Source organism: Nothobranchius furzeri, chromosome 10 (genome assembly GCF_043380555.1).
Source record: "Nothobranchius furzeri strain GRZ-AD chromosome 10, NfurGRZ-RIMD1, whole genome shotgun sequence".
Lineage (NCBI taxonomy): Eukaryota > Metazoa > Chordata > Actinopteri > Cyprinodontiformes > Nothobranchiidae > Nothobranchius > Nothobranchius furzeri.
The window spans coordinates 52,761,435-52,780,064 of record NC_091750.1 but is presented as its reverse complement, the minus strand read 5'-3'; the positions used below and the strand labels follow the sequence as shown (position 1 = coordinate 52,780,064).

Here is an 18,630-nt window from a genome sequence, read left to right as displayed (position 1 = left end):
CGTTTGGCCCTTTGTCATGGATTTTATCAATATATTTATCAATAACCCATTTCCTGTAATCGGAGAGAGAAGGAGACAATGAGCAGACAAGTCAAACAGTTATAACTGTGGCAAGATGCACGAGGCAAAATGCACCGAACATCTATTCACAGACTTAATCTATAGAGAGATGGGAGTGGAGAGATTGCGTCTGTGTGTGGGAAGTCAAGAGTGTGTGTGTGTGTGTGTGTGTGTGTGTGTGTGTGTGTGTGTGTGTGTGTGTGTGTCTGAATAAGTGATCATGCAGAGAGGCATAGAGCAATGCATTTACATTCAGTTTATTGAGTCCATGATCAAGAATTAATAAACATAAATGTTTCCATAACAGCCTTTCTCTATCAACCCTCTTTGATGTCTTTATTTAGGACAGCTCTGGACACTCTAAACTTTTTTTAAATTCTCAATTAACCATAAAAGCCAAACAAAAATAAATGTGCTGTTTGCTTAAGATGGGAACAATGAGCAAAGGCTCTGAACATTCAGCTCAGCTGGGCCTGGAAGAGCAGAGCTTATTTGGGAAACACACACACACGGAACGACAGGAACAGGACCCCCCACCCCCCAACCCCCCAGGAGAGTGTGGAAAGGAGGTCAGGCATCAAGGAGGGTTCAGAAAGTAGACATCCCAATGTTCTAATATGGTAATAACACACATTGGGGCTTCTGCTGATCCATAATTTCACAGTCTTAAGTGTGTGTTTCACTGTTGGTGTAAGTGTGGCTCACAGTATGGCAGTCCTCCTGTATTTAAAGGTCCGGTCTGGTCCGGTATTGAGTACCGTTGGGTTAGATATTTTAATAGAAGAGGGTTTTTTTTTTGTCTCCAACTAAAAGGTTTAAGTTTAACAATAATTTTGAAAAATTCAAGAAGTTGAACTGGAGTTAGGAGAACTGTTTTCTTGTTACATAACATAACATAATTACTAAATAAATGATCCACCAGTATATTAAAGTAAATAGTGGAAGTTTAAAAAACAATCTTTACATTTTAAAGCATGCTAAACATTTTTAAAATGTGTCTTTTTAATGATAGTTTATTATTATTAATGTATTAATCATTCAATGATCCCATTGATCTAAACCAGCTCCAATCCTCGAGGGAAGATTTAAAGCGGTTTTTTTTTTTGCTCCAGAACACCTGATATTTGAATGAATAAACAAGTTTCTGCAGAACTCAACAGGGTGATTAAATCATTTGATTCTAGTGTGTTGGAGTGGGAACCTAGCCTAGTGGACTAGACCAAATTCTTGCTTTGCAAAGTTTGGTCTAGGCACGCTCCATTGGAACCTCCGCAGCTCCTACCAGGACTCTGGCTGGCCAATCACAGCTCTCTAGAGGTGTTTCAAACACATAAAGAGCTGTGATTGGTCCATAATGGTGGGCCAATCATAGTGCTCTATCTGCTTGGTGAACAAATCACAGAGCTTTATCCGCTTTGTGGGCCAATCAGGGCACTCTATAGAGCTCCGGACCCCACTTGACTCTCAGTTAGTAGACGCCATATTGGCAGGAAAAAAAGGTAAACAAACACGGATCGTAAACATGAACATGAACGGGATCAGCTTGGATTTTACTTTGTCGGAGTTTACTTCACACTTTAAAACCGAAGAAATCGTTTTATATAGTCAGAAATTAAATAGACTAAACATCTCCGACACTTACCGTGCCCCTGGGATACTTTTTAAAAACGCCAGAAGCTGTCGGAGCAGACTTCTTACCGGACCTGGCCGGGGAACACCTTGGGATTTCCCCGGAGGAGCTGGCCCAAGTGGCTGGGGAGAGGGAAGTCTGGGCCTCTCGACGCTACTGCCCCCGCAACCCGACTCCGGATAAGCGGATGAAAATGGATGGATGGATGGACAAATAACATATTTACACATAAGTAGTTTAAATGGAGTGCTGTGCTGTTTGAATGTATAAACTGAACTCCAAGAGAAATCACTAGTCTGATATTTTTCCGTGAATAAAATAAATATGTCAGGCAGGAGCGTCTCAGGATGTGTCTGAGATCTGTCTCGGTGAGACAGATAAATGATAAATGATAAATGACCTGCACTTGTATAGCGCCTCTCAGAATAAGGACTCCAAAGCGCTTTACACTACAGTGTATCATTCATCCATTCACACACTATTTCACACACTGATGGTGATGAGCTACGATGTAGCCACAGCTGCCCTGGGGCGCACTAACAGAGGCGAGGCTGCCAAGCACAGGCGCCACCGGTCCCTCTGACCACCACCAACCAGCAGGCAGGGGGGGTTAAGTGTCTTGCCCAAGGACACAACTGCAGAATTCTCTGTCCAGAGCCGCGATCGAACCTGCAACATTCCGATTACTGGACAACCTGCTCAACCTGTTGAGCTACTGCTGCCCCAATCTGTGTGCCAGATAATAGCAATCCAAAGTGCTTTTTATGTGTGATCTGACAATTGATCAACCATTGCTTAAAAATTAAATACTGCTTAGCCGGTTGAATACTGTGATCATAAAACACGGAAACGGCAGCACGCAGAAATCACGAGGCAACATTTTACGTGACGTTTACTTGTTGCTATGAGTAATAAGACAGAAAAAGCCACGCCAAAATAAGTTTAGGAAGCCCACTAAGAATCGTAATAAAAGCATTTAAAATAAATACCATACACAGTTGAGGAAACGTTGGTTTAAGTACCTGATATGAAGCGGTCGCTGCATAAGTGAGAACCTTTACTCTCGGGATCCCAGTTTCATTTTAGCCCGGTCACTAGCGCGTTTTATTACAATGATCCAACGTTTGCGGCGCTCTGGATCTTGGGGAATCCTGTAGATGGCTCATTCCTTATGTTCTGCATCCTGGGGCACAACAGGAATCTACCATATTTCCCGTTTGATTGAGTTTTCTGATTGAGTTTTCTGACAATAACAAATAGCCCAGCTGCGGGCTTCTGCCTGCCAATATGGCGCCGTTTCGATTTGAACTGTTGCATGCCGGGAGAAGTGATGTCAACTCCCGGAGCTCTATATGCCTGGTGGGTGGGATGATGCAACAGAGTGAAACAAGAGTATGTCACATTCATTGTCCAGTGGAATGCGAAGATCATTTGAAAGACAACGGTAGAACTCACCCCACAACCGAGAGTCATCAATGGAGCGTTGCCAGACTAAATAATACTGCAGGATGTGAGCTCTGGGGTTGGTGGTCCCTGGTCCAACAGTACCAGGTGTGTGTGTGTGTGTGTGTGTGTGTGTGTGTGTGTGTGTGTGTGTGTGTGTGTGTGTGTGTGTGTGTGTGTGTGTGTGTGTGTGTGTGTGTGTGTGTAATGTTCATAATGACACACGAAGTGTTTCTGATGAGATCGGTGGTCATTAGACACACTTGACTCAATTGAGTGGAGCAGCTAAATATACAGTACTTCAAATAACAATAGCAGGAAGTGTTCCAGAGACTCCTTTAAGGACCGTTGTGACATTTTTGAAGAACTTCTTGTTAGAATTTTTTTAAATTTTAATTAGAAGAGAAGATACAGAGTTTAGAAAGGTCAGGGAACATCCAGATGTCACATGGAAGAGCCGTCTGCAGAACTTCCTGAAGTTTGGCGACGTTCATAAGAACATGGGCTTCCTTTATTTGCATTTTGTTCTGGTTTGGTCCCCCTCGCCGCCTCCTCTAAACATCCACGAAGGCTCTGAGAAGTGAATGAGCTCGTTTTCACGAGTCACACCTGCTCTGACCTGTTTTTATCTCATTAGTCAGGTTTGGGCTTTCAGCTCATCGATGCTCAAAGCTGTGATTTCATCTTGGGGTTCATCGGGTATTTTTCATTTCTTTCTTCTCTCTAAAACTTCTATTGATGTTTTTGTTTCATCCTCTCCTGTGTTGTTTTTCCTTCCTTTTAAATTGACATGAAAAACTGTTTGTGATCTTTGTCCTGATCCTTGTTTTTGACACACTTTCTTCTTTTCTGTTTTTACCTTTTTCATGGATATAAATGCTCACCTCTGCTTCTGTGAGTTGTTCTCGTTTCCATCTTGTCCTGTGACTCAGTGCTCAGTGTTACAGTGACATGAGCATCATTAAACATGACAGCAGTTACTGAACAGCTAAAACCAGCTGCTCTCTTTAGCAGATAAATGGTTTGCAGCTTACTCCATTTCTGCAGGTGGTGCAGTTTTAAACTAGACTTTTGCCTCCTACTGTTGGTGCTTTCATTTCATTTTTTTTTCTTGCATGGCAGATTTGTTTTAATGCAAACTGCAGATGTTCTGTACAAATGTTATAGTTTATTTTAAAATCTGACTTTTGGGAGCAATTTGGCTTGTTGGTTTAATGCAGTAAGTAGCTTTTTTTAATATAACACCTGTAACAAATAAATAAACACCTGGTTAAACATCTCACATGTCATTGGGTTAGTAAGCAATACATCTATGTAAACAACTTTTGCTATAACGTCACTTAATAATTCAAGGATGTCATGTTTCAGTATAAAATTGAAATGACTGATTTCTCTACAGCACGGTCCCTAAGCAGGATCAGTTCATAAGACAGACCCACACAAAGAAAAAAACATTCAGGTTGTTTTATTTCGAACAAAGATGCTATGATTACTTATGTTACAGCGTGAAAATAATTGTAACAAGCTGAATAATAAATACACATGTTATTAACCTATTTTACGTTTTGTGCTTTATTGCACTTTCGAATGCATGATCACCTCCACTGCCCCACTGTTCCATGTAGTCTTTCTGGTGTGTGATGCTAAACAGCTTGAGGACAGCTGCGCTGAAAGATGATATATTAATAAAGATATTAGAATTCATAGAAGTCTCTGTAGAAAACGGACTAAAGACCAGACTGAACTGTGATCTGTGAGTCATCAGATGACACAGGATTAAAAATAGACACGATCTTGTGGAGGCTCAGGAACACGTCTCCGACAGACTTGTGAATTAGAAATTGTAGACTTGTAGCTGCGTGAAATCATCAATAACCTATTTTTTTATTAAATAAATCAACTTAATTCAGTTTGAATGAGTTTTATGTATTTATATGATCAAAGATGCTAAATTTTCATGTCCTAATTTTGAATTAAACATTAGGATTCAACTCTTTATGGATTTCCAGCTTTTTCTCATTGTAGGTTGTCTTCTCTTGTCCGTTTCCCAATGTTCAGTGCAGTTTATGTACAAATCCTCATTTTCCTCTCATGCTTTCTGTTTCCGAGCCCCTAAAAAGCACCTGCTCTGCCTTTTGTGCTGGGCGAGACGCTTCCTGTTGCTTGATGCTGTGTTTGCTTTTCTGAGCCGGCTCCCATAGAGCCGTTGTTGCCCTCTGCTGTTTTAGCATTCATGTCTGTCCCCATGCCTTAAACCCCCCTTTCCTGGACTCAGGCATACCTACTGGCCCTGGATTCCCATTGGCTCTCCCCAAACTCTCACAAACTGTCCTCTACTGTCCTCCATCGTCAGCTTACAGGTGCTGGCCAGTAAATTAGAATATCATCAAAAGGTTGAAAATATTTCAGTAATTCCATTCAAAACGTGAAACTTGTACATTATATTCATGCAATGCACACAGACCAATGTATTTCCGATGTTTATTACGTTTAATTTTGATATTTATAGGTGACAACCAATGAAAACATCAAATCTGGTATCTCAGAAAATTAGAATATTCTAAAGGCCAATGAAAAAATGTTTGTTTCTCTAATGTTGGCCAACTGAAAAGAATGAACATGAAAAGAATGTGCATGTATAGCACTCAATACTTAGTCGGGGCTCCTTTTGCCTCAATAACTGCAGTAATGCGGCGTGGCATGGACTCGATCAGTCTGTGGCACTGCTCAGGTGTTATGAGAGCCCAGGTTGCTCTGATAGTCGTCTTCAGCTCCTCTGCATTGTTGGGTCTAGCGTATTGCATCCTCCGCTTCACAATACCCCATAGATTTTCTATGGGGTTAAGGTCAGGCGAGTTTGCTGGCCAATCAAGGACAGGGATACCATGGTCCTTGAACCAGGTGCTGGTGGTTTTGGCACTGTGTGCAGGTGCCAAGTCCTGTTGAAAGGTGAAGTCTGCATCCCCATAAAGTTGGTCAGCAGCAGGAAGCATGAAGTGCTCTAAAACTTCCTGGTAGACGGCTGCATTGACCCTGGACCTCAGGAAACAGAGTGGGCCAACACCGGCAGATGACATGGCACCCCACACCATCACTGACGGTGGAAACTTTACACTGGACCTCATGCAACGTGGATTCTGTGCTTCTCCGCTCTTCCTCCAGACTCTGGGTCCTTGATTTCCAAAGGAAATGCAGAACTTGCTTTCATCAGAAAACATAACTTTGGACCACTCAGCATCAGTCCAGTCCTTTTTGTCCTTGGCCCAGGCGAGACGCTTCTTGCGCTGTTTCTTGTTCAAGAGTGGCTTGACACACGGAATGCGACACCTGAATCCCATGTCTTTCATGAGTCTCCTCGTGGTGGTTCTTGAAGCGCTGACTCCAGCTGCAGTCCACTCTTTGTGGATCTCCCCCACATTTTTGAATGGGTTTGTCGTCACAATTCTCTGCAGGGTGCGGTTATCCCTAGAGCTTGTACACTTTTTTCTACCACATTTTTTCCGTCCCTTCGCCTGTCTGTTAATGTGCTTGGACACAGAGCTCTGCGAACAGCCAGCTTCTTTAGCAATCACCTTTTGTGTCTTGCCCTCCTTGTGCAAGGTGTCAATGATTGTCTTTTGGACAGCTGTTAAGTCAGAAGTCTTCCCCATGATTGTGGTGCCTTCAAAACAAGACTGAGGGACCTTTTAAAGGCCTTTGCAGGTGTTTTGAGTAAATCAGCTGATTAGAGTGGCAGCAGGTGTCTTCTATATTCAGCCTTTTCAGAATATTCTAATTTTTTGAGATACCAAATTTGGAGTTTTCATTAGTTGTCACTTATGAATATCAAATTTAAATGTAATGAACATTGGAAATACATTGGTCTGTGTGCATTGCATGAATATAATGTACAAGTTTCACGTTTTGAATGGAATTACTGAAATATTTTCAACCTTTTGATGATATTCTAATTTACTGGCCAGCACCTGTATTTGTGTCTGTTTTGGCCTCGGAGTGCGACTGACCCCCTGCTGATCCCCGAGCGTGATGTGTGTATCAGTCCTCACACACACTGCTGCTGAGCCAGCTGTGAGAGGGAGGGCATTGTTAGAGGAATGTGAGACATGACCGCGCAGGTCCATCCTTCACATGATGACAGACTGAGAGAAGACTCAAAACAGCAACACTCAGGGGTCAAACTTGGCTCATTTTAAAGAACTACTTCATGTTAGCAGCACGCTGGTGTGAAAACAGCATACTTGTCATCGCGTTTTCCTTCATTCTGTTTGGAGTGAGCCCAAAACATCTGGAAGGAAACTTAGAATAGTTCTTTACAGATGAAACGTTTTAATATAATAGTGAACTCCAACAGAAACACGGTTTCTGTCTAGATTATTTGAAGTATGCGAACATTGGAAGAGCTTAGATTTCTAGAATTTTCCAATCTTTTGTAAACAAGCTTTTCGAACTCCAGTTTTTTGTGTCAAATTATTCATCAAATGTTGTTTTCTTTCACCCGCTGTGTCCCTCATTGCTGTAGGACTTCCAGTTTTCTCTCTAATCCCTTCAGAGTGCAGAGAGCGCACAACAAACCCTCCCCAGGCTTCTGTTATACTCAACAGTCTCTTTTAAACATAAAGTACTGTCTAATTTATTGGATAAATTACTGAATAATTAGGTGAGCACTGGTGGGAAGAACTACCGGTATGTAAATTTGAGTAATTTAATGATCAGTTTTCTGCAACTTTTACAATTCAAAGAGCCATTTTTCCTCTCAGTCCACCTTAATAAAATCTGTTTAAAGTTTTGGAAAAAAGACTTTCCTTTTAGAAGATAAGGGCCACTGACTCTCAGAATTCAGAATTTTTTTTCTGTGATTAAAGTCTGAAATTATTTTATCCTCCTCTAAATATCCTCTGTCAGATTATCTTTTGTCATTTTTGAAATGAAATTCAATTTTATTCATGTAATTAAAATGAAGGAAAAAAGCTATATATTTTTTTAAAAGTACAATTTTTTTTCTATTTAATGATTTTTGCAGAAATTGATCTAAAAACAGATAAATGGTAAATGGCCTGTATTTGATATAGCACCTTCTAGAGTCCTGGAACCCCACAAGGCGCTTTACAACACAATCAGTCATTCACCCATTCACACACACATTCACACACTGGTGGGGATGAGCTACGATGTAGCCACAGCTGCCCTGGGGCGCACTGACAGAGGCGAGGCTGCCGAGCACTGGCGCCACCGGTCCCTCCGACCACCACCAGCAGGCAATGTGGGTTAAGTGTCTTGCCCAAGGACACAACGACAGCGACAGACTGAGCGGTACTCGAACCTGCAACTTTCTGATTACGGGGCGAGCACTTAACTCCTGTGCCACCGTCGCCCTAAAAATATTACTGGTACTTTTAGTATCATTCTGTTATGGAAATTCCATGCAGAAGCATAAAAAGCTTCAAAGGTGAAACTAATATGTAAAATACTCATTTCATGCAAAGTCAGATATTTCAAGCCATTATTTGTTATAATTGTGTCAGTTATGGTTTAAAGTTTAGGAAAAACCCAACTTCAAAATCTCAGACAACTAGACTATTGTGAAAAGGCTAAATGTTCTAGACTCAGTGTTACACTCTAATCACTTAATGAATCCAAAACACCTGCAAAGAGTTCCTAAACCTTTAGATGGTTTCTCAGTCTAAGATGAATTACTGAAAAAAAATGTTTGGCACCATATTCAAATTTTTTGAGTTTCACCTGTTTTTTTTTTTTATAAGTTATTAGGAGCCATTTGAAGGGTCCAAAGAGCCACTTGTTTATCAACGTTTGATAAAATTCTATTCTATTGGTGTTAAAAATTTGTTTTATAATTTTAGGTATTCATATTTTATTGTCTATATTTATAGTATATGTTTTTATAGAAAATAAAATTGCAACCATTTTTTAAAATGAAAGCAAAAGTTTCTGCGGCTGCAGCCTGTTGCTTCTTCCTTCACAGCGTGATTCTTGAACTTAGTGAGGGTGAAGATGAGAAAATGGACATTCTCTTCCATTCAGCCTATGTAAAAATATATGTGTAATAGATTTGGAAATAAATATTTGCAATCATTGCCTGAACAACGCTAAGCCAGACTTCTCTCTTGAAACTGATTTCACGTTGGGGTAACAAGCACCCAGACTAATGAACACAACCACAAATAGCACTTTTGTCAACAATTCTTAAGAGCTCAGAGGACATTCATTATTGTTCCGGCTGGGTGATTTAAAATTTTTGTCCTCAGGACTCAAAGTTGTGCTGTTTTTCTTCCCTATCAGGCGCTTAATTGCATTCACCTGGCGTCACATATATGGATCAGTCACTGATTAGATTTGCAGAATGAAAATCAGCAATGCTCTTGCCCTCAAGGCTAAGACTGAAGACCACTGGCTTCAAGCAACGGTAAACAAATACAAGGCAGCATGTCACGTCTTTAGCGTCTCACTGGAGCTAATTCTGTGTACACACACACACACACACGGACGGACCTTGAGATATTTAATATGGTGTTTGAGCCAAAATACTTTAGATAAAACTCAACACGTACCTTTTTTTTATATATTTTACTTGTTGAGTTATGGAAACATGACCTTTAGTTTCATATGGAAACAGAACAGAGATCTACAGCAGATGTTGAACACAAAAAGCAGAAATGTTCTGACTGGCTGTAAACTGGTCTCTGGAATGTAAGGAGGAGATTCTCCAAGCTGTGAGGCTGATTCTCAAAGCTCATGAGAGGGATGAAGCAGGAAGACCCCGTAAATAACCTTATCTATTCGGGGGGGCAGACTCCAAACAATGGCCTGCAGGAAGCCTTTCCTCCAAACTCCAAGTCTGTTCAGACCCCAAAATACCCCGCAGACGCAGTGTGCGAGGTGACAATTCTCTATGAATCTCACAAACAAAAACACCAGAAACTGAACGCGCTGTTGTGCACGTTCTTCGCCCAGAGGGGGAAATCAGAGAGTTCATCTAAGGCTGAAGGAATCAAGGAAGAAGATCATTTTACCCCTCGTTGATGGAAACATGAGCAGCTTTAAATGGACTCCAAAAGACCCAGAGCAGACATAATAGCATTAAATCTTCATTTTCATGCTTTTTTTTTTTGGGGTGGTTTTATGACTTGATGTTTTTTATGACAAGAGGCAGTTTTCTCCTTCACCCAAGTCTTAGATGCTTTAAGCTCATTTTAAATACTGTTTGTAACATTTTCTGACTTAAAGTGGTCCTAGAGTTAAAAACCACATTTTCATTGTTCTTGAATCTAGGCAGCTTGTGCTGTCTAACCCCTTCTTTCCATCGAACGTCAAAATGTTGCAAAACAGCCGCAAAACTTTCTTTGTGGCAGTTAGCTACTGTTACAGTGGACAAATTACTTACCACTGGCAGCAAGGTTTAACGTTTTGGACGTGTCCTAGAAGCGAAGGAACGCTAACATTACATTTCAAGTATTTTTTGTCTGTGCCACACCTTCAAAACACATCAAACTCTGCAGTTTGGAAGTCGAACACGACGACGATGTAAAACATCCGGAAACTTTCAAAATAAAAAGTCACATGAAGATAAACGTACGTCATTTCCTGTGAAACTCCCGTAGCTGATGTGAACAGAACAGAAAATGTATTTGGATACATGCAGCCATCTTCCTCCTAGCTTGTTATTGTGTGGACTTCTGAAAGATTTTTGTGACTTTGCGGGATCAGCAGCGTGGAACGCTTTCGCTCCCGTTTTGCTTCTGAATCGCTCCTGGTTGGAAGGTGAAAAAAATAAAATCCACTAACGCCATACCAAACACTCTGTGCTGTCTCCAAACTGCTTTCCTATGCAAGTTAGTAATTTTGTAATGGCCAAGGAGAAACTATTTGTTCTAAGAAAAGCTGGTTTAAGCTGAGCCACACCTCCCAACCGATTCCAGTGCCGGTAATGGATAAATATTGGTTGCAGTAATGCTAACCATCCAACACATTCTCACACCCAAAGCATCAAAATATGATGCGTGTGACCAAGCCTCAATATACGACGAATCGAGATGCCCCAGCGCATCAGGAGAGGACGATCAGGGACACGTGGCACCGCTGGCGTCCGTATTTGACGCCCGCGGTCACACGGACATTATTCCGCGATTTAACTTTCCCCTCACCCCAATCCTAACCTTAACTCAGTAACTCAGCTGAGTTAAGGTTAGAATGGGGGTGAGGGGAAGGTAAAGTAGTTCACACGTTGGTCTAATGTCCGTCCCACCGCGGGCGTCGGACACCGACGCTCTGGGACAGTGCGTCCTCAATGCGTCCTCTTCTGACGCGCTGGAGCATCCCGATTCGTCATATATTGAGGCTTGGTCACACACGTCATATTTTGACGCTTTGGGTGTGAGAATGTGTTGAACCATCGTACAATGCTAGCCCAAGCTACTGGTAACGCTAGGATGAGCTACTGCATACATTCACGTCGGGCAAAAGGAAAAAACAAAGTGTTGGAGCACCTCTTACGTTCCAGAATGTACTTGGAATATCCCAAGAATGAAAGAATGTCAGGTGGATCCACAGCTTGCGTTCCTCTTCCTCTTCCTCACTCTCACACACATACCCCAACCCCACCCCATTCCTGGACACTATCACTTCCTCGTCCATGCCCCCTCTTACACAGACATACAGAACACAGAGTCACTAGCCTCAGGTAGCATCATAGAGCCATCAGGGTACACTGGCCAATCAGCATGCAGCTCAATTAATATTCATGTCCCGGCCGAGTGGGCGGGGTTAGCCATTCTTTCCGTTTTAGTGCTTTATCATGTGGTTGTGTTTGGGCATTTGTCGGGACTCCTGGGTGATTGTGAGTCGCCACAAAGTTTCAAATCCTCAATAGAGGCTCAAAGACAAGGTTCCAGTGATTTAAAACCTCTTTCTAGTACACCTTTAGGATTGGTTCTGACTTTATTCCGCCTTTTTCCCCCGTCTTAATTTTAAAAGAATAAATAATAGTAAATAAATCTTCTTGTCTTTTAACAGAACATAGATGTGACCAACTTCAGCAGCAGCTGGAGTGACGGCTTGGCCTTCTGTGCCCTTCTGCACACGTATCTGCCGGCCCATATCCCTTACCAGGAACTCTTCAGTCAAGAAAAGGTATAAAAAAACTCACATTCTCTCTGATTCTCACGTCTGAAAAAAGATAAAGCAACATAGTGTTAAATATGACATTTGTCTTCTTTCTGGACACATGTTATTGTTGTTGTTTTTACATAAAGCATTTAATTGATTTGTAAGTCTCAGCACCCTGTGTTTTTGTACAACTTACACACTGTGCCAAATCTTTTTGAATTTATTGTTTTACTGACCCATTCAATAAGTGGGTCAGTATTTCATCAGTATGTAGTCAGAAACTCAACTAATCAATCTAAAGTGATTGGAAATCAATGCATTCATTGAAAGCACACCTTCAACACATTTAATGTACCCAGCCCCTCTCCTCAATAGTTACATAAGACCCTCTGCTTCCTGCTTGCATAATCCTGTTAAAATCAGGATAATGAACAAGAAAAATCCATAAGGGAAATAAAGAAATTTGCTTTAGATGGTTGCAGATCTATAAGATCTTCTTAAATTGTGCACCGTTCAGGTTGACAAGTGTGACATTTTCTTCCTGTGCAGCGGCACCCTACACACACACGACATGACTCACTAGCTTGCACACACGTGTGAACTATCAGTGTGAGGTTTCTTATTTAAACTTCATACATTTAGAGGAAGTCTCTGTTTTACTCATGTGCAGAGAAGGTTTCGTATTTTTAGTTGTGAAGCTAGATGCATCACATATTATCACTGCAGCCTTCCTACCCAGCATGCTGATTGAGTATGAATGTTTGTGTAGTCACACTGTAAGTGAAGCTCGGAGCAGGAGCGGTGACGGCTCTGTAATGCTTCAGGAGCAGGTGGTTGATGCCGTGACGTAACAAACAATAAGCCTCCTCTCTGGGGACCTCAGCGCCTTCACCTTGCTCCAACATTGCAACAAAGAATAAACCCCTTCGACCAGGGCTGACACTTCCTACGTGATGAATTAGTCATGTGGGCGTGTAACATCAAGCTGACGACAGAGACACTGTGCGGCCCATCCCTCTGAATAATTCAATAGACGTGTGTTGGCTTTAATAACTCTTTCTGAGTGACTTTCCCTCAGGCCCAAACACCAAACCTCCTATCGGTGTAATCTATCCTTCCAGTAATCCCATTACTGCCCCTCTTCTCTTGCTTTTAAGAAACTCCTTAAGGCCTGCTTATGCTTCGGATGGGGGATTTGCATCTGAGGGGGGAATCAATGTCAAATCAAGCATTTCTAAATCAAAAAGCAGAAATGTAGAAACAGTCTGAATCTGCACAGAGTATCTGGAGAGTTTAAAGTAGTCAGCAAGAACCTTTTTTTCTCTAACCCTAACCCGGACGTCCAAAGAGATGTGATGCACCAAAAATAAAAACTTATGGAGATTTAAGTCGTCCGTTGGGAGTTTGTTTTGTTTGTTGTTCTGTTTCTGAGCTTATTATTGTCAAACAAACCTCCTTCTCACATCTTCTCAACACCCGACATTTTGTTTGTTTGGTTTTGTTTCGTTTAGGTCCGGAATCTGACCCTAGCTTTCCAGGCTGCTGAGAGCGTAGGCATCAAGCCGTCTCTGGTGAGTTGAGCTTCTGCAGACCACACACACCCTCATCTATATATATACTTATCGATGACGCTCACTCAACCACATCATTTAAATATGCAAATGAAAAATAGTAAATATAATGGTTAGCTTGAAAAACTTGTCTTGCAAATTCTCCTAGATGCATGACCTACATCCAGATGTACCACTAAATTTAGGCCACAAACTTTTTAATTTAATGAGTAAACACAACTAGTTTCATTCACTTCAAGTGAAGAAGCACAGCAGACTTGGACAAACATCTCTAGTATAAACCATCTCTTCTGTTTAAGAACAAACTGTGACATGCATTATTATGTAGACGTTAGACTTTTAGCTTAGCTTGGTTATGTTTCACATGTCTTTTAAAAGGGACAATATAATGCATCCAGTCTACTACGAGCCTCTCCAAAATTTTGAGCTTCTCAGCTTATAGCAACCTGAGAGGGGGATACGTGAAATGGCTCATTCCTGAAGGCACACAAACAGTGAAGAATAAAACTGCTGATATCAAGATTTATTGAAAAGAACTTCGTAAATGTGTCTGTGTCTTGTATCAACCATAGAAGCATTAAAACGTAAGAAAATAAGTCATAACATGTTCCCTTTAACCAAACAGGAAGAAAGAATCATGAAATTAATAGTAGATTTAAAAAAAAAGCCAGAACAGTGAAGCTGCACTGATGACAAAAGTGTTCAAATGTTTAAAAACACCATGTATGAAGTCATCTAGTGGTGATTTAAAAGGATCTCTGGTTTCATGAATTGATTTCTATTCGAGGTCTATCATCTTTTCTCTAGATTAAATCTTGAATCAATAATGGGTTCATATTTGTTCTGATCACTGTCTGAATGAAGAACGCTGATCGTCTCCTGAGATTACGGCTCGATTTCCTGTCATTTATTTAACAATCCGACTTTTACTCCGCATCAGTCGAGCCCTTTCAATTTGGTCCTACTGTCAGGCATCACCTTATATTCAATACTTTAGCTTGATGAGATTTAACAGCCATTTCAACCTGGTTTTGTTGTCTGGGACATCATCAGGAAAAGGATTTATGGTAGCTGAGCTCCTCAGCAGCGTGGAGCAGGAACGTGCAGCTCTAAATGTTCGGGATGGTTTGTTTAATTTGCTTACTGCAGAAATGAGCATGAAGGATGAGCTTCGTGAGTAGGCTGCTCTACAGATATGAGTGGACACACACCAACATTATAAGTCCCAGACCATGTGGAGTAATCTAATCTGAATACATCAACAGTCCCTCCCGACTCACGAGGTGGCCGCAGCCAAATCCAGTCGGTTTTCAGTTTTGCTGAGTCTCTAGTTTATAAAACACACACAGTGTGAAGACTTGAAGCTAGAAATAGAAATGGAGATCGTGAACTAGATGGGAAACTTTCTGAACTGAAAATAAAGCATTATTTTAAAAGCCACAGGTGTTGCATCCGCCTGCAGCAGTCTGTAAGAGAAACCCTGCAGGTTTAAAGCATCAGTGGAAATAAAAACTAGACCAAAACCGATTTTTTTTCCCTGTCCGTCAGCTCTCTTGGATCCAGAGCCGATGATCGCAGGCTCACTCCCTCATAATCACATTGTTAAGACTTAAACGTGCAGCAGCAGGATACGAAGTATTAAAACAACAGAAGTTTTCATTTTGTTTTAATAATAACTTCTGTTTCTGCATCTGGTTGTTGTTGATGTCCGTGTGTTTGACACAAAATGCCCCCTACTGGCTGGCTGCAGAATATGGTTAAACCTTCCTAGAACCTGCAGCATCATTAAAGGACGTTGGCTTCTTGCATTGTAATTTACTCTCTTCAATTTAGATCTGTTACTATTATTTAGAGACACATGATTTTGATTCATATGTTGTATTTTTTAATTTTTTTTGTTTTTTATCACAGGAAATTCATAAATCTTGTTTATATATTTCTGAAAACAAATGTTCATGTTTGTGACCTCCAACTCATCTAAAATAGGTGAAATGTGCAGGTTTTCACTTAAAGTGGTGCCTCACATCTTTTCAAGTAGGCTTGTGTGGTAAAGTTGTGAATAATTGATAACTTACTTTTGGTAGATTATCTTTGAACCTCAGTTTTGGGAAACAGCCTAAAGCATCTGAAAATAGTTCCTGTTGTAAAAATGCATTTATGCAAATGCATTTTTATTATTTTTACATTATAATATAATAAGAAAATCTGAACTGTCACTTTAATGTCTGCAACTTCTGTTTTGGTATCAATATTATGATTATTAATGTTATTATTATTAATATTAATATTAATATTATTATTATTATTATTATTATTATTATTATTAACTTGTCACAAACTTTATTTTGGTCATAGAGGTCGGAGATCCTTGACCCACATATTTTTTATTTCTATACAAGCACACACGATGCTGTGAGCGAGTCCGCGACGAACATATAAAGAAAATTCCTTCCAAGAAAATCATTTGAAATACGTTGGACTTACTGGAACCGAACTGGTCCTGCCGGCATGGGACATCAGTTTTCCAGACTTCTGCTTGTCCTGACAAACGTGGGATCTGAGAAACGTGTGGTTAAACCAGAGTGTGAATTTCTTTATGGTTGAAGGTATTAAAGGCAAATGACTGAGGCTGAATTCTAAAAATCAGGTAAAAATAATCTCTGATGCAACCTTCGGAATATACAGATCAGTTTAATGGCTCATCTGACAGCTGGAGCTCAACAGGAAAGTGGTTTCGGCCTAATTGATGCGTTTACTTCTTCTTCCCTCATCAGTTCCTCGTTACGCATTTGTGGTTGCAGTTTCAGATTCTACAGAGTTGTTTTCTGACCAAAAACCAGCTGGTTCTTTTTTTAGGGTTAAACGTTTGACTTCTATTTGTTTGGTTAATAAAAGATTTGCACATGACAAATCCCAGTAATCAGCTCCTGAAATGACAGGGACGTCAGGGAAGCTTCTACAGAAACGGGAACTTACAGGGAAGGGGCTGAATGGGAATCCATGAGAAATCCTGCAGTTGAGTCTGACTCACCACACAGCTGGCAGCAGCTGAATACAGTCGACCCCCAAAACAGAACATTAGACCCTTATTACACAACAGTACCGCAATGCAAATGATGTAAAAGTTTTCTGACTCTTTAGGATTTTCCTTTTTTATATATTTCTTTTTCTTAAGTCATGACAGTTTCGTTCCAGAATTCAGAATACCAGGGGTGCTGCTGCTGGATTGTCAGACCGGGGTTGGAGCGCTGGCGGCACACACACACCATTTCTACCCCTCCCAGATACCTCTCCCAGTTACCTATCTCCAGCATTAGTCTCTGATAGAAAATAAATGGTGGACATTTGAAAATCCTGAGAGATCTACGTCACACTGTCACTTAGCATCCATGGACTCCCCCATCTTGACCTGAGTCCCGATGGAGAAGGCTGTTGTTGGTTTAGCGTCCAGAAGAGAGCAGAGAACGTCTCGGCTAGTAGAAGCTTACCGTTAGCTTTAGCAACACCACCACGCAGCAGAACTCCTCCAGGCTTGTGTTATTTTTGGAGATAAAACAGAGTGTTTCCAATCAGAGGCGATATGTCCAAATATCAGGTAATAAGACTCGAAATCTTGCTTTTTTGAGCTGAACTTCAATCTGAATCAGTTCTAGTTCCTGGAACAGTCACACCGGAGTTTTTTTCCCCCATAGAATGACTTACAAGGCATTAATTCCTACTAGAGACAGCTGCACATGTAATTAAAACATGAGTAAAGTTGATCTTTAACTGACTGTTCACATTCTAAGTGAGTTTGTGTAATCTCTGGGAATAATCGGAGTTGTGCAGAATCAGAAATAAACAGGACATAACCATGGAGTCGAATGATCGGCTAAAAGTCAGATTATTAAATTCTAAAATGGCTGGGATGAACTGAGTGAAGAATGTGAGGATGTGACTCAGAGTTGTCAGACTAACATAATTAGATTTTTGCCAAAATTTCATAACTCGGTTGTCAGTTGATCATATTTGTGCTGATTTCTGCTAAAAAAAATCTGTTTTTCTGTCACCTGAAATTGTATCATTGCAGGTTGCAAAAGCATTTATCATTTCACCAGCTCAGGATTATTATTTTCTTACTTTATCTTCCCTTTTCTAACTGAACCAACCCAGGCAGACGTCCCCGATGGTTCGGTGTCACAAACGTTTATTCATGTCTAGCCCCTACACTGATTTCTGTTGTAAACAGGACATGGAGGAGCTGATGAGGACCGACAGGCCGGACTGGCAGAGCGTCATGCAGTACGTGTCCCAGATCTACAAGTACTTTGAGACCTGAAAGGTTTGGAAGCTGGAGATATGGATCAGAAGCTCTTCTGCTCCATCCGTCTGCATTAAAGTCACCCATGCGACTGGATGAATGCTGCCCCTACAGTACTACAGCATGCAGTGAGGGTCGAAAAGTGAGATCAGAAAAATTCAAGCTGGAAGTGTCGACCGTTTTTATTTACAAACGGAGGGTTTAGGAGTTAACGGCACAATTAGAAGCTGGTTAATAATTTCTGTTTAATGTTTACAAACACAAGATTTTCATTCACTTCATTCACCTGCAAGGCTCAGTGCTGTTAAGACTTTTTAAAACTTAGTTACTTTAAAATGTGCCAAAATTTCAGCCGAAAAATAACGTGCACAAGACTCTCCAAACTATGCATGATTAGGATGTGATGTTGTTCTTCAGGAAGCAAGGAAAGACCAGAAATGACGACTTAACTTGGAGTACTGTTTCATTTCTACTCTGAGGACGTTTGAAATAACAGCTGACGTGTT

General features: G+C 40.8%; 1 protein-coding gene across 3 annotated transcripts in view; it reads left to right on the top strand.

The window, feature by feature from the left end:
• The window catches only part of specc1 (sperm antigen with calponin homology and coiled-coil domains 1), an 84,917-nt gene extending 66,706 nt beyond the window's left edge, over positions 1-18,211 (top strand). For all 3 annotated transcript variants that reach the window (XM_015961181.3, XM_070555753.1, XM_015961182.3), the window contains 3 exons: positions 12,161-12,277; positions 13,765-13,824; positions 18,053-18,211. In XM_015961181.3, coding sequence (XP_015816667.3) covers positions 12,161-12,277; positions 13,765-13,824; positions 18,053-18,142 — 267 coding nt within the window. In that variant the 3' untranslated portion in view covers positions 18,143-18,211. The remainder of the gene's footprint in view (positions 1-12,160; positions 12,278-13,764; positions 13,825-18,052) is intronic.
• The last annotated feature ends 419 nt before the right edge of the window (positions 18,212-18,630 follow it).